Source organism: Toxotes jaculatrix, chromosome 11, assembly GCF_017976425.1.
Source record: "Toxotes jaculatrix isolate fToxJac2 chromosome 11, fToxJac2.pri, whole genome shotgun sequence".
Taxonomy (NCBI): Eukaryota; Metazoa; Chordata; class Actinopteri; family Toxotidae; genus Toxotes; species Toxotes jaculatrix.
In genome coordinates this window covers 21,776,448-21,792,992 of record NC_054404.1, presented here as the reverse complement: position 1 = coordinate 21,792,992, position 16,545 = coordinate 21,776,448, and the positions used below count along the sequence as shown (strand labels likewise).

General features: G+C 38.5%; 1 protein-coding gene and 1 long non-coding RNA gene across 4 annotated transcripts; one reads left to right on the top strand and one right to left on the bottom strand.

The window, feature by feature from the left end:
• The first annotated feature begins 823 nt into the window (after positions 1–823).
• Positions 824–6,189, top strand: asrgl1 (asparaginase and isoaspartyl peptidase 1). The gene is made up of 7 exons (XM_041049459.1): positions 824–863; positions 1,955–2,161; positions 2,323–2,465; positions 2,696–2,850; positions 3,622–3,743; positions 5,385–5,495; positions 5,668–6,189. Exons 2-7 carry the CDS (start codon positions 1,975–1,977, stop codon positions 5,880–5,882), a joined length of 933 nt encoding a protein of 310 aa, XP_040905393.1. The 5' UTR covers positions 824–863; positions 1,955–1,974; the 3' UTR covers positions 5,883–6,189.
• LOC121189383 lies at positions 1,674–9,971 on the bottom strand. Of its 3 annotated transcripts, none has more exons than XR_005894874.1 (3): positions 9,750–9,971; positions 4,970–5,031; positions 1,674–2,834 (listed from the first exon to the last, which is right to left on the bottom strand). It is a non-coding gene; the product is annotated as an uncharacterized LOC121189383 (long non-coding RNA). The 3 variants fall into 3 exon arrangements; XR_005894875.1 differs by having other exon boundaries at positions 1,674–2,150; XR_005894873.1 differs by lacking the exon at positions 9,750–9,971 and adding an exon at positions 6,182–6,287.
• Positions 9,972–16,545: the final 6,574 nt, after the last annotated feature.

The following is a 16,545-nucleotide window of genomic DNA, read 5'->3' as shown; positions in this document are numbered from 1 at the left end:
CAAATGGTTCACACACCGAACTACAACTGTCTCGTCTCACTGAGTAACTTTCCTCCAGATATCTCTCTTTTCACGTAAGTAGAGATTAATTGAACACTGCAACATCAGCAAAGGCAAATCAGATGGAAATGCCCATAACATTTGCTGACGTTTCCTGTGTTAAGTTGCTGGTTGCTTGCATGTAATGATTGATTAAATCTACCTTTGGTTATCTGTATTGGAATGGCATCGGTTCCATAAAGAGCTCCAAAATAAAAACGGACGTTAGGCACTTCCGACTTCAAAATAATTTTTTTTTTAATTAAAAAAAAAAAAGGTAAATTAATTTTTTTACTGGTACATAATTTAACAGTGCTGCGTAAATGAAGCAACACAGCATAGTACTACCACTGCTACAACTACAATTTATACTACTATGACTAATAATAACAATAACAATAATAATTATAATACTGATAAAAATAATAATAAATGATGACGATCTTGAAACTTGCTATAGCAAAACGTTTGATCTATCCCTTAAAAGGATTTTCTTATTTGCATACAAAACATGTATTATCAGTAGCAGAACAACACTAACAACACTAACTTCTCGGTCAAAGTAACTATGGTAAACGACAAATTAGACCACAACGGAAAAAATATTTAGACATTTTTATTTCTAGATAAATACCTATGTATTTTAAAAACGATGTTAATGTACTATTAAACATGCTATGCATGTGTTTTATTACATTTTAGTAGTTAGGGGACGTTGTTGGAGTCTACTGAATGTTATAAAGAGTCGTGTTGTATTTTGAAAGTGTCAAATCCCGGAAGTACTGTTGCTTTTCTGAGCTTTACGAGTCCTCGGTGATATTTTGGTAAGGTACAAACACCTCTGTTGTTTTTCCTTCATATATCTATTGTACGATTAGCATATAAATAATATTTGTGCACGTGTAGGCTTACTGTCCCGTTGCCTCGTGCTCTCGGTATCTTGATTGCCAAAAAAAAAAAAAAAATTATTTAATTTTCGCGTCCTGTTAAGCTTCACGCAAATAGGTCAGTATTCAGGTTATGAACTGAGAATTTTACTGAGCGAACGGTTCAGTAAACTGTTGTGGTTCACACGTAGCCAGGGGTCGTTTTTATTCGGGGACAGGTTGCAGAATTAGCTTACCTCTCTGTGGAAGCCCTGATACATGCAGAACGCCACTATGTCGGCTTACACTGTTTGCCGGTTGGCTATAATATGAGTTCAGGCTGGTGTCACGTGTCAACTCGCCATAGACACAGATCACCAAGCGGTTCTTGTTTAATATAATTTACAGTATGTCCTATAACATGCTTAATATAGCTAGCTTAACGTTAGGTTATTTTATTATTATTATTATTTTTTTTTTTCAATCCGTGGTGGCTATAGTCTGTGGCTCAGTTGGCTCATGTAGTTATTTTATCCACTAGGCTATATTAGAAAGGGGTTTTTTTTAATTCTTCATAAATTAGAAGTTATTTATTACACTCATTGTACACTCAATAATAGAAGAACCAAGACAAAATCCTAGAGGAGTTGTGTTACTTCTCTTCTTCGGTAGAAAGAAAGAAATGACTATTGACATGGCTAATGCAAGCAACTGGTTACACAGCACATTCAAAGTCATTAAAATAATACATAAAGACATTAAGAGGGAAATAGTAAAATATGATAACGTAAATTAAAACACAAGACATTTTAAAAGAAATTGAAAAGATAAAAACAGAAACATATTTAAAACAAGCATCTCTACCTTCAAGGTTTTAATGGTCAGTCATGTTCTCCGCTAAAAGAGTTACCAGACTTTATTTGAACATTTATTTTTGAGGAATTACAGTTAACCAAAATAGCGCAGGAATACTGCTAGAAGTGTACTGTCCAATGTAGCACATTCAAAACTAGTGTTTATATGTTGCTTTACATTGTATCTCCCCTCAGTTCCTTCTCAGGTGTTTGGCATGTTGCCAGTGGTGGTGGTCCATGGAGGAGCAGGTCATATCCCAAAGGAGCGGGCAGATAAGTCCACTTCAGGAGTGTGCTCAGCAGCCCGAGCAGCGTACACCATCCTCCAGGGAGGAGGCAGCAGCATGGATGCAGTGGTAGAGGCTGTGTCCCAACTGGAGAATAATCCCTCCTTCAATGCAGGTAATGTAAAAGCACAGCACACCAGTTTATGTAATCAACAATGGAAAGGATGATGTCCCTTTTCTCATTTCAAATGAATTCAAATGTCACCTCTATACACAAAAGTTTCTTTGTTCCCAGAAGCAAGACCTTAAGAAATTGTCTCTCAAATCATATTTCAGGGTGTGGGTCAGTGCTGAATGCCAAAGGAGAGGTGGAGATGGATGCCATTGTGATGGATGGGAAGACACTGGGAAGCGGTGCAGTGTCTGCTGTACGCAACATAGCCAACCCTGTTCAGCTAGCAAGACTGGTTATGGACAAGGTGTGTACACATACGGCATAAAGAGCATGGATAAGGCATGAAAACTGCATGCACAAAAGGTAAATATACTGTACGAGGGGTGATTGATGAGTTTGCTCGTAGTCTAAAGTAGAAAACCTAGCACATTTATTTATTTATTTATTTTTCAACATAGTCCTCTGGTTTTCAAGTGCAAATAGGTTTTGTTTATAGATGCATTTTATAGATGTTAACGTTGATCTCTGTTTCAGACTAGCCATGCGTGTCTGACAGCAGGGGGTGCCAATCAGTTTGCCATGGCCATGGATGTCCCTGAGGTCCCCCAAGAGTCCCTCATCACTGAGTACTCCCGTATGCGCTGGAAAAAGAATTTGGCACCTGATGCCAACCCTGTGGAATGCCAAATGTGAGACATAACTTTAAGCTTATTAGCATACGTTTCAATGATGATACAGTCTTTGAGAAAGTAAATAGACTGAGATGTAGGTCATTACGGTTAGAACCTGATGTACTGCCTTCTGAATTTTGTTATTCTAATCAACCTTTCAGTTCTGACTATAGTCATTGTGGATTTACGGCCGTTAGAGTTGATTCCCCTTGTGACTCAGAAGCACAGAAAAAATTGTCAAAATATATGAAGACATCCACAGACCTTTCCCAAACCACTCTTGCTGCACAATCCATTTCTCTGGAGTTGATGCACACTTAAACTACTACTATCATGTTCCAAATATTGGCGGTGCAGTGTTTAGCACTGTCGCCTTACAGCAAGTCTCTGAACCTCAAACCATCCAAAGATGCCTTTCTTTGAGGCTGTAAGGAAAAACTGACTACAGCCTCTCTTTGAGAGGCATCTGTAGATGTTTTGACAGGTTTTTTTTTTTTTGCAGTGACTCTGGGTCATCACTGGAATTCATTGTGACCGTTCTGAATCCCAGCTGTGTACAGCTGCACCCTCTGCAAAAGAGCAAGATACAAACTTTTCAGAGCCACTTCTCAAGCCTGCAGGCAGTGAGGACCTGATACTCACAGATTTTTTGGTTTTCCTTAAATAACTTTTATAACTTGGTAACCAGGATACTAAATAAAACTGCCTTTACTGTCAGTGTTCTTCAGAATAAGATTTAGTTTTTCAAATGTTTTTCATTCTCTTGTTCCCTGATGTTTTGTTGTGTAGGGGGAAGATGGGCACAGTTGGAGCTGTGGCAGTCGATAGTGAGGGCAACATAGCCTGTGCAACCTCCACTGGTGGAATGCTGAACAAGATGGAGGGGCGGGTGGGCGACACACCCTGCATAGGTCAGTCTTCACACATATAGTTTTGTTTGAGAGAAAGAAAGACCAAATAACTTAATAGTCTAACAAAAAAGTTGGAAGTCTCTTTAAGACTGACTCATTGTTCCCTGTCTTCACCAGTCTGTTGGCCTGTGACCAGTAGAAGTTTGACATGTGTAGTTAGTCAGTAAACAAAGTACACATGGTTAATAATTGACTACGAGTTTTGTGTTTTCTAAGAGTAAACTGTACTGTGTGCTGACACATACTGCACTGTGTGCAGCTTTTGATTTTTATGTAGAAAAAAATAAAATGCATGTTTCTTTTGAATCCTGTCAAAAGGATTTCCAGCTTACAACCAGTGTAATACTGACCAGTTTCTCAGTATCTCAGGGTTGTTTTATGTTCAAGTTTAGTAATTAGCAGCAAGTGGATTTTGGCCATGTCAGCGCTGTCTAATCTGTTACTATCAGTAAATGAGTGATAAGAGTGTCATGAGTCAGTGGAAGGATTACAGCCTGTCTCTCTGAAACAGACGTCTCAAACGACCAACAAAGGCTCTCTGGTAAATAGTTAGCAAAACTGGACAATAACAAGCTGAAACTTCAGTTTGAATATGGAGTTAGACATCATTTTCATATAACAGATTTCATGATGATGAATCACGTCTTTAAAATCTAATTGAAATTTACTTCCACAATAATTGTGTCAGCGGAAATTGGCAGAAATATTCAAAATTAGAATAATGTGACAACAGTGAAATACAACTGAGATCAGGGCAATACAGCGTTCATGTTTGCTTAATTTTGTTAATGTCTACTATAGAATATTTCAAGGAAATATTAGTTAAAGCATTAGTCTTCCATTATGGGAAATGGCTATATAATTGCATTCTCCTACAAGTGCTGCGCTAATCCTGTGAAGAATAAGACAGAAGCAGATGAAACAGCTGAAAATGTGGCTTTTGTAGCAACATTTTACATTTACAATCATAAGATAAATGTTGTTTTAAGAACTTAAAGCTGCACTAAGCAGTGGAATGCGTGGAATGTGAAAGGTGTCACTTGTAACAAACCCACAGAGAATTATTACCCGACTCTGCAGCTCCTCTCAGCTCTACTGAGCATTTTAATGTATTTCGGCTCTTTAGGTTTACTGTTTTGGTTAAGTTCCATTGCACTCACCAGCTTCGCCTTTCAGCGCAGCAGGCAGCTGTTTTTGGCAAAATAAAAAAACTCAGATAAACTCACTCTGCTCTGCCCGCTCAGCCAGGTATGTTCTTCAGGAGTTGGGAGTGGACACCAAACCAGATCTAAAAAGAGAGAGAGTGAATATTGGACTTCATCAGTTAGCCAGAAAACATAACTCCAAATGAATTCTAATATTGTGTGCTGTGTAAACAGGAAACTTTCTAAGGTGGTAACACTGTATGCAAGAGTTGTACTTCTAAGTACCAAACCGCTTTTAACGTCACAGTCTTTATTATTTTTTCCATATTACCCCATTTGCTGCGAGATCTTCTAATTTCTAACTTATTTGTTTTTACCACTCCATGTTTGACGCAGGCTTTATATCAAAAGTTAAACATCTGGATTTCTTCTGTAACTGTCACTCATGAAATAAAACAGTGCCTGGTTAATGTGATGTTTTGTGTGTGTGTGTTAGGGTGTGGGGGTTATGCTGACAACAAGATTGGAGCAGTATCAACTACAGGCCACGGAGAAGCTATCATGAAAGTTACTCTGGCAAGACTCATCCTGTTCCACATGGAGCAAGGTAATGCACACACACGCACAGACATTTTTTTTTACAATCACCTCTCTCCTCCTCACAGTGAAGGCAAATAATGGAGATAATGGATGCAGATATCTAGTAGACAAAGAGTGGGTGGACTAATCATAACCACTGACATGTTATTTTCAACCTTATTTCTTTTCTCTGTTCTCAGGTCAGTCAGTGGAGGCAGCCAGTGATTTGGGCTTGGCCTACATGAAGTCCAGAGTGGATGGGCTGGGTGGGGTGGTGACAGTGGACCCCCAGGGCAACTGGGCAGCTCGCTTCTCCAGCCTGCAAATGGCCTGGGCTGCAGCCCAGAAAGATACCCTGCACTATGGTCTATACACTGGGGAACACTTCACACAGAGCATCAGTGACCCACACTGAGAGGAAATACAATCCATGTGGGTTATATTTTTTTGGCTGAGATGTTAATGGACAAAGAAATCATTGAATATGAGGATATTATTAATTAAGACTTAATACTAATGCAAATAAGCTACAGTTTGCATACCTCAGGAGAGGATAAATGCAAGAAGAGTGGTGAGTTATTTTTATTGATTGTGTAATAAAACTTAGTGAAGAAACAGACAGAAAGGTGCTACTGATTAGGCCCCACCATGAAATTATCTACAGCATGATTTACCCTGATCTAGACTAGATATTGACAGGACTGTAGAGGTCACCTCTGGAAACTGAAGACACTTCCTGCTAAAGTTAGTTGTCAGGAGCCAAATGAGCCTGAGTGCAGCAGGATTTCCTGAAGAGCTCACTGAGCTGGACCTGGAGCTGTGTCACACTGTGGGGGCAGAGTATCAGGAAGTCAGGAGGTGGATGATCCAACTCCATAATCAACAAACATGTTTGACATCAGAGACAAAACTAATGTGAAATGTAGCATAAATACACTCCAGCCTTCACCAGGAGGTGTTCTTGTTGATGAATCTTATCGTATTGTAGAATTTATTTGGCTAAAAGTAGAATATTGATCATATTTCAAAATATTATTGAATGGAAACCAGATTTTTCTGGTTTTTTTTTTATTTTATTTTTTTACATTGAAAATAATTTCAAATCAAAATGAGAGTAATAGAGAATCAGTATTTTGTCAGTATTTCCCAGCTGATCTTTTTATTATTTTTTTTTAATGCACGTTTTGCTGGCGTGTTTCTAAAAATTACTACTGTGATTTTTACTGTATTATCACAGAGAATCCATGGGATTTTTCTGTAGTATTAGAGTTGTACTGTACAATGGAACACTGCCATCATCTCTTCACAGTATGAACCTGGGCCAGTGTTTGTGAAGTGCTGCTAATCAGATGATGATGGCTAATGCTGAGGCTTTGTTTTAGGAAAACACTGATGATGACAATAAATGGCTTTAATCCCTGAAAATTGTGTGTTTCATGCTTCATTTACCCATTACGTCTGTGTGTAGAGGTGCACTGATGTGTAGGGCTCTGACTGGATGAGTACCCTTTAGGGTCCACTAGATGGCGATGTTTCAATACAAATCAGCACTGAAACACCCAAAGCATAGAAGCTGCATGACCTGCTGACATGTTTAGATTTTGACTGGTTTTACCCTAGATAACACTTGTCTTTTCAATCAGGTGGGACAGGTCCAAACACAACTCAATCACCGTCATGTGTCAGCATTTGTTATTTGACATTTGTGAACCCTGCATCCAGAAACAGTGATCATATTCATGGTGCTGTCTCAGCATCACATTAAGTCTTGTTTTCCTCTATGTGAATAACATCTGCCATATTGTGATATGCAATGCTGATAACAACGTGAGCTTCGCTAAATTAGGATGTCGATTTTTAAATCAGATTTTATAGTAGAAAACACACAGTTTGACACTCAGTGTTTCCTGGCACAATTGATGGCAGCGTTCATTTCCAAAGTATGGGCCTACATGCATAGCTGGACAAGCAGGTGATGACAGTGAAAGCTTGAGAAAGGAAGAGAATTAACCACACCACAGTTGTGTACTAAAAGTGTTTTGACAGCACTCACAACCTACTACATAACCTAGCAGACTGACTTTTTATTTTTTTTATTTTTTTTATTTTATTTTTTTTTTTTATTTTGGGGATATTTTCATCAGCAGGCCACTAACCAACTGGGATATCTCTGGTATTCGTGTTTTTCTCAGGTGACTGACATGTTGCCTGTGCTGCTGGGCCATTGGGGTTCAGTCCATATCCCACAGGAGTGGATGGATATGTTGTCTTCAGGGGTGAGCTCAGCAGCCCGAGCAGGGCACACTGTCCTTCAGAGAGGGGGCAGCGCAGTGGATGCAACTCCCTTTCAATTCAGACAATGTAGAAACACACCAATCCTTTCTCTTTGTACTTTGCTATGTTGGAGACTGAGAAATTCACATGATCAGATATCCATGTTTTAATACATGTATGAATTAAATGCATTTTAGTTTAACTCTTTATTTGATGATACCCATCAGAACGAGATACACTGAATATATCCAGTTATGAATAATTTCTCCTTTTTTCACACATTTTTTTTCACATCATTTTAGTGATATTTCAAATTGGATTAAAGGGTTTAACATTTTTAAAAATATTTATGAAAGCATAACCCTGGCCTTCTTTGAAAGTTTCTTACAATTTTGCAACCAGAAGTCAGAATGAGTATGAGAGATACTGAAGCAAAGTCACAGTGGCACAAACATGGTAGAAATGTGAGCCTATTTTGGCACTTAAACACAATATGAGAAGTGCAGCAGTGTCCTTTGTGTGTAAGACAATTTGGAATCATAACCACATGTCTGTACCTGTTTCAACAGCTGTTGCAGACATGTGTGGATCCTAAAATGCTTTGCACAGATAGAATCAGGAGACATTCTGAGCTTGTCAAGGTTGTGTGAACACCGAGTCGCCTACAGAGCAAAACACAACTAAAGCAGTGTTACCAAATCCAAAGTGTCAGGTGAGATGGTGTATTTTAAAAGATTTAATAACTTCCTGTAGAAATAATGAAAGTGTACCAATCCTTAAAAATGATTTTATGAGATAAATGAGATAATAATAGTTAGAATTGGAACCAAGTTTTCAGATTTTATGATAGAAAAAACCCCCAAAACATTCCAGTTTGATAACACTCAATGTATCCAGTGCACTTATACTGAAACTATATTAAAAATGTACAGAATTTTGCCAATATTAACATTTACCACTCACTACATTACTACTATGGAGTGGACTTTGTCTTAAATGTACCACCAAAGTACAAGGTAACACATGCACCCACTTACTCAAAGCCTGGTTATGAAGAGGGTTCAGCTGAATAATTGACATCATAATCAAAGTTTCATCAAATCGAATTTTAATTTTTTGAGGTGTTTTTTTTTCCTACCTAGAGGATCCAGAAAAAAACTCTCTGGGAGCAGAAAACAACCAGTGAAACAATTCAACTCAACATGCAGTGCCCAGTGCTCAGATAACTCAATAGAAATCTGTACTTTCTCATGTGTTCTCTGCCACTTCGAACAGATCAGTGAAATTGGACCTACAGTCCCTCTCCTCGCCTTTGTCTCACCTCTGCCGTGTTTGCATTTTCATGTATACAAAACACACATTTACTTAGACATGCAGACACTTGAGTCCCACTAGTTCCTTCATTAATATATACAAATATTATTATACGTATTTTGTATATATACAATGTTTCCTTATTGTCTCTAATCAGATTAATCAATTGTTTTCACTTTCTGACTCTGCTGTCAGAGGAAAGATCTCTTTCCATTCCACTGCTGTTCAGATGGTGATTACTAATGCACAGACTTTATCTGGGAAAGGCAATAAATGCTTTTATCCCTGACCATTGTGTGTTTCATGCCTCATTTGCCCATGAAATCTGTGTGTTGAAGTGCACTAATGTGTGCACCACACAACAGACAGACAAAGTTAGCGACTAGCTGTTGAACGTAGTGGAGAATTTATCAGCTAAAGAGCCAGATATGTTCTTCTGGACTTGGTGGAGCACAAAACAGAGTAAAAAGGAGAGTGACTTATGATCAGATCAGTGATCAGAAACATGAATGGTAATGTTGCACTGCACAAAATAACAGAAACAACTGTCAGAATAACAACACACTTCAACAGCACCAAAAACAGGTGCAGCATGTGTAATTCCTAACATCAAACGACAGATTAACAGATTGAGGAGCTCCTGCCTCAGTCAGCTCCTGAACTTGATTTCCATAATCAAGTCCCATTTACCAACCTTACGATGAGCAGCATCAACCTTTCTCACTGCAGACAACGCTGATAATGGCTCTGTTCCATTTAAGTGAACCAGTGAGCGTCTCAAGAAGTGGCCCACCAGAATGAAATACAGCCAATATTAATACTGTTGGTTGCATCATAATGTCGCCATGAGAAACATCAGTCAGTCCAATCCAAATTCTGCTCTCAGGGACTCTCAAAAAAACATGGTCCTCCTCATGTGCAGGACTGGTCCACTGTAAAACAATGTGTGAAATGTTTTCATGAGTCTACAGACTTTGCCTGATTGTTTAGCTCACAATTCATCATGTTGTAATATTAAACAAGACTAAGACTTTACCACTAAACACAAAGTACAGGTGAAGCTAATGGGAATGTCAGTAGTTTTGTAGGTATTTGGTCATAAATTAAAGTCCTGGACATGTTAACATTTTCAGTGTTGACCAAGGTAGTGGACTGACTGACAGACTGACACTTCCATCCCTAAAGCCATTCCACCGGCATGACTACAAACATGGACAACATGGACAGCTGTGAGAAGTCAGAAAAAGCAGCAATGAAAGGGACTAACAGGAACATGTTAAGGCCCCATGTACATTATTTGGTGGTGAACACTGTGTGTACAGTTGCTGTTTGTCCTATGATGGTGAGATGATGATGAATTGATCCTATGTGATCCAACTGTATACTGTGTCTTACTGTAAAATGGGAGTGGAATAAACTCTGTAGGTCGCATACCCCACAGCTGCTTTCAGTGTCAACTCTCTTACCTTATCCCCACATCCTCACAGTGCTTTGACTATAAACACTTATACCCCAACATAGAGGCATTTTATCTGCCTTAAGATCCTGATACCAGTAGATTTCTGCCCTAGTTTGTACCCTAAACAGTGCAATAATGAGGGTAGTGGAAAAAGCAAATGACAAAAACATGCACTGCCTTTTCAGGTTGAATGAGATGTACTAGTGTGTTCTTTTAAGATACAGTATCTCTGAGAGAAGAGTTTTAGTTTGTGGTTCAGGTGTTAGGAGCTGCTTTGTGAAGTGGGAACATTTAGGTTGGCTCTCCCTTCTTAAAGAGGCCATTTCAGGGTTAGGATTTGGCCTGGGTTACCCAGACAGCACACGGTGCTCAGACAAAGGCATCCCAACCCTGAGGGCTGAAAGTGGCCAACAGTAACAGGACTAATTTGTGGAGTACAACATATGGCCTTGGTATCTGTGGAAAATCACCTCTGCACCAGGTTGTTTTCACACCAGCGTTATGTAACCACACTGTTGCACAGCTTTATGACTGTTCTGACTGGGTGGTCCCATCTAGAACAAAGCTATTCCCTGGACATCAAGACTCATTAGCAACATATTTGTTTTTGGTCGTTACCTTTAGACATTGATGGAATGCAAGTAAATACATTTAGTCAAGTTCTTTACTTACGAACAAATTTCTATTTTTGCGCCACTTTTTACTTCTGCTCCTACAGTTCAGAGGGAAATATTGTTCTTCATACTTCCTTACATTTATCTGACAATTTTTGTTGCTAGTTATATTCACAACATACAGTATGATGAGCTTATAAAATATGATTTAGCTTCACCAACTGTACATAAAAAATTTTTGCCCACCTCAAACAACTACAGTAAAATGCCACTTCAATTATATGAAGGCATTAGCACTAATAATCAAATATAATAGTCTGATGTTCATTGAGGCCAGTTTTCTTCTTTGACTGCTTGTACTTACTTTACTTGTATTTATAGTTGAAGTACACTATGCTGAGAATAGTTACATACCTTTACAGTCTAAAGTAGCATTTTCATTGCAACACTTTTACTTGTATTGCCATGTTTACTTAGGAAAAAGATATGGCTAAGTCTTCTATGTTCAGCCAACTTATTGGATTTTTATGTTGTGATTACATGCTACCAAGGTAATAGAATTTAAAAATGTCACTGTAATTTCATCATTACTTTTAAAGCACACTTCAGTAATAATACCACGACTGACATACTATAGTACAGTAGCATAAAACTTACACAGTGAGTAAATGAAAGCCAACTTTTAAAGCTCTTTGGGAAAAAAATATAAATGCAGTATAAATGCACTCCTTTTACCATCTTTGAAGAATTAAAAGTTTTTCCTTTCTCTTTTGTAAGTGTGCATATAAGTAATACAGTATACAGTAAGTCAAATTAGTCCCTGGCAGAGTGAAACAAGACTCTGACACCAGAGCCTGCATGAACACCACCGGCTCACCTTAAGACACAGGCCTTCTTATAAAGTTTGCAAGCAGGGTCAAAGCCACGATTTTTGGTGCAAGTTTCAGATCCAAATTGCATGAGGTGCTTGGACCTCAGTACACTTGCTTGCAGGTCTAGTATTTTAATTGAAGTTTATGTATGTTGTCTAAAATCAGTCCAGTTTAAACTTTTTTTTAAACTCTTGGCCAGCCTTCAAACCTCAGCGCGTGTAATTTATGTGTAAGCATAGAATGTAAGATTTTCATAATTTTGCTGAAACCTGGAAGGACATGACTTGTGTGTCCTTCATGCTGTGGTCCTCTTTGAGAAGAGGAAAATATACACATATATTGTTCAGTTTAAGATCAGAGTTTTGATTAAAGTAAAGTTCAGGAGTTAAATGTGGTCAATTGAGGGTTCTTGTGATTATAGCAAAACGCGTGCCCCTTTACATAACCAACACTGCAAGCTGAAGAATGTCTGCACATATAAGGAGACATGCTATTGAAACACTCTCAGCTGATCGGTGTGGAATGAAAAGGACATCAGCATACAGTTGACCTCCCAACAGTCAGCAGAGTGGAGGTCGATGCAGCCTCTGCAAGGTGAGATTAGACCCAGCTATCCTTTCCTCGCGGCTGTGCATTTATCTTTAAGTTGTGTTTTTGTATTGGTTTGTGTCCAAACAACGCAGTCATGTAGTTTTACTGTTTAGAGTCACACTGCAGGGCGTGGGATGAGATATGTTACAATAAAAATTTACTTGAATTAATAAACACGCTGCCTATGGAAAGGCTGTGTGTGTGTGAGAGAGCTTGCGCGTGCGCCACCCTCTGTGGCTGCAAGGTGATATTTGTTAGCTGTCCTTTAGCTTCCTGGCTATTGGTCAGTCTGGAAGTTCTGTCAAGTTAAACACAGATAGACAACACAACACCGGAAGTACTTTCAATAGTCCTATTCCTTTATTTTATTAGATGCTTATATTGTTATTAATTACACACACACACACACACACACACACACACACACACACACACACACACACACACACACATATATATATATATTTGATCTTTATCTGGACTTGTTTTCTATGGCCGGGAATACCAACGCATTTGGCAATTGCCAGTTGTGCAATGATAACGAAAATAACAATGACAATAAAACCTTTGACTCTATATTTTATAATTGAAGAGCGTACTAATGTCGCTTTGTATTCTGAAAGGACTTACCGGAAGCGGATTCTTGTTGTAGCCAACGACTCACTTCACACCGGTCAGTCAGCGAAAGGGGGCCGGACTCCGTCCAGTTTTCTTCCTACAAAAACCTCCAGAGTTGACAGGACAGACTCGGCTGGGACAGAACAAAGTAGGCTTCAGAGAATAAAATGGAAAACAAAAGGTATGAAAACTTACGCTTTCCTGAACTTTACAAAGTGTTTTACATCAGCAAGTTCATCCCTGCTCCGGCGGAGTCGCTGAGGACAAGTGGCAGGCATCGACAGAAGACTGACTTTATTTTCAGAGCCACAGCCGAGCTCTTTAACATCTGTCTTTGCATTTGCTGGCAAGGAATGGTCGCTCCTGTTTAAAATGATCCTGTTATACAAAGAGCAGCAAAGCTGGTCCGCTGTCTGCATCTGCTGTCTGCAGCGAAGTGCTCATGGTGAGTTAACTTACCTCCCGACTGGTTCCGTTGTCTCATGTACGGGCTCACTATTTTGCCATACTCCAATCAGAAATCAATAAATGGATCACACTTGCATCCATTGTAAAACAGTCTTCGGGGTATCTTCTACATTAAAAATTATCACTTTTAAATGCGCTATAGATCCAACATCAAAAGCACAACTAATGTGCACAAAAAATAAACAAATAACTTTGAGAATTGGTTCCTATGTTTTTTCTCTCAATTTACATCAACAGAGTACGCCAATGAGGCCGGTTAACAGCTGTGAGACCCAGGGAAAGATTTTATTGACTTAAGTGCTGTATAGTTAATTATCTATAAGCCGAATTTTCAAAAAGCCATGTAAGAATCTTTAAATGCTGATACTCTGGTTTAATCTGGTATACAACGCCGCTGACAATCCAAAACATTGTAAACTGATATATTTTTGTACGGAGTTAGTCAAAACATCTTTAACGCGATAAGTGAACGTATCCCCGTCAATCACTGCATTTCACACAGCAGTGGCGCTCAGCCAGGGAGTTTTAATGAACTGTGCTTGTTGAAAGTGTAACTAACTGCTGTAGAACAAACTGAAGCACTCACACTATTGCAGGGAAAATATTTCACATAGTATAAACCTGTAGCCCATTTGAGAGTAGGTGACATTAATACAGATCTGCATGTAACTGCATGAATCTGTTTTGAATGAATGTATATTAGCATCTCAAACTGTTCAGTGTCCAAAATAGCTTTTGTTGTACAAATATAGCCTGTAACATTGTAAATAATAGCATACAAAGTGATTTTAGCTTAAATAAAATGAAGTTACTATAGTAGCCATTCTGAGGGAAAGAGCTTCAGTAATTAAATCACATTTAGTCATTTTGAAGAAAGTAGTTAGTCTTAGTTCTGAATTGTACAGTCACTTCATTTTTGAAGTTCAAGTAGGCTACTCCAAAAATAAGGTGAAGTAATCAGGTCATACATTAATAGAATGTGTCTTTAATTTGAGAAATCAGTGGATGAAAAGAAGAATGGAATGAAGAGGAGGGTAACCCATTTAAACTTAGTGCACCAAAGGGTAGAGTCCAGGTTAGGATATTAACCGATCTGAACCAGCGGATGGGATCTTCAAAGGGTTAATAATAATAAAAAAAAAACCTTAAAAGAATACTTCTTAATGGGTTTTACCTCTTATTAGTGGTTGTTTGCCTATTGCAAATTGTCAGTTGGAGGTCATAGGTCAACTGTGTCATGGTTTACCACTATATCACTGGGTAGTCAAGTACATTTTACGTAGGTAATCAGTAATCTGTATTGGGTTGCATATAATTGTGACCCTCTCAGCCCTGCCTGTTCATCCGTCTCTTTCCTCCCATGGGATGATGGTTGGTTTGGTTCTCAGGCAGAATGAGGAAAAGCTTTAACAGAGAAAAACGTGTGTAACTATTATTCCAGCAGTACAGAACATAACTCCTAAGATTTTTAAAAATCCTAAACAAAGGGCATCTCAGTTTTTTAGGACATTAGCTTGATGGTCAACATACTTTGTAAATGTTGAGAAAATGGAAACCAGAATCCATGCTCCGCACAGCTGATTTAGACAGTTTCCAGTTGCACACCACCATAATTCCCTTTAAATGCTCCAAACAAGTATTTATTGTCTTAGATTGCAGTCTAGTAGAGAAGCATGCCTTATCCTATGTCATGTATGATCTGATAAATGTGTGAATGCACACACATTTTTATAAAATGCAAATTTAGTAAGTGTAACTTTGTGTAAAGGTTTTGCAAGTAGCAGCAGAACCAATGATCTACTCGGGACATTCGGGTGATTGTGGGATCAGTTTGTCAACCAGTAAGCTGAATAACACTCTCCCAGAAACTTGATGTAGTCCTTGATGTTGTCATAGAGATTACACAGGAAGTGCTTTACTTAGTTGAATGCAGTTTATGTCCTTGTGAGCTTGCTTGCATTTGTGTAAGTGTGTTTGTGTGTGTGTGCGTGTGTGTGCCTAGTTGTTTGTGTTGATCCAGGCCTCTGGGCTATTTGTGTTTGAGGAGGGGTCTCCGGCCTAGCGGGGCTGACCTCAGGGTTGCCATGGAGACAACAGGAGCCACTTCCTGAATTCTCAGCCCATCCCACAATACATTATAGGGCAGGGATGTGGAGTTGAACTCATGACGGGAGTGGAAAAAAGGGGAAGAAGACAAATACAATTCTATTTTGGTTGAATTATTCACTCTATAAAAATGTAGTGAATGAATACTGTAAAAAAAAAAAAAAAAAGAGCAGTACATTGCACATGTCACACAGTAGAGCTAACACAGAGCCAAGCTGAATCAAAAAGAATACAAACTTCTAAAAAATAAAAGCGCATCAATAAAACACTTGGCTCAGTTCATTTAAAACAATACTTACAGGACACAACTACTTTCCATTACTTTATCCTTTCAAGCCACATTAATATAATGAATTAGCTGTAAAGCTGTCAATATCCACAATAAAAATAAGGCATGTTCAAAGCTGAGGACAAGCTGTTTTTCTAATCCGTTTATATATATATAAGAAACATTTAAAAAGAAGTAACAGTATTTCAGAAAGGGATAGTTCAAGAAGTAGTCGAGGATTTTGGGAAAATGCTTATTTGCTTTCTTAACATAAGTATGTAAAGACTTACACTCATGATGTGGTTAACATAGCTTAGCTTTAAGGCTGGAAGTTGGGGAGTCAGCTGGCTTTGCTATACCTCCAGAGTTAGAAAATCTGTCCACACCTCTGAAACTCACTATTTAACACGATGTACGCGTTGTTTAATTTTGTACACAAACGGAATTGTAAAACTGACAATTTGTGGCTTAAAGGCTAGTTAACTAACTCTCTC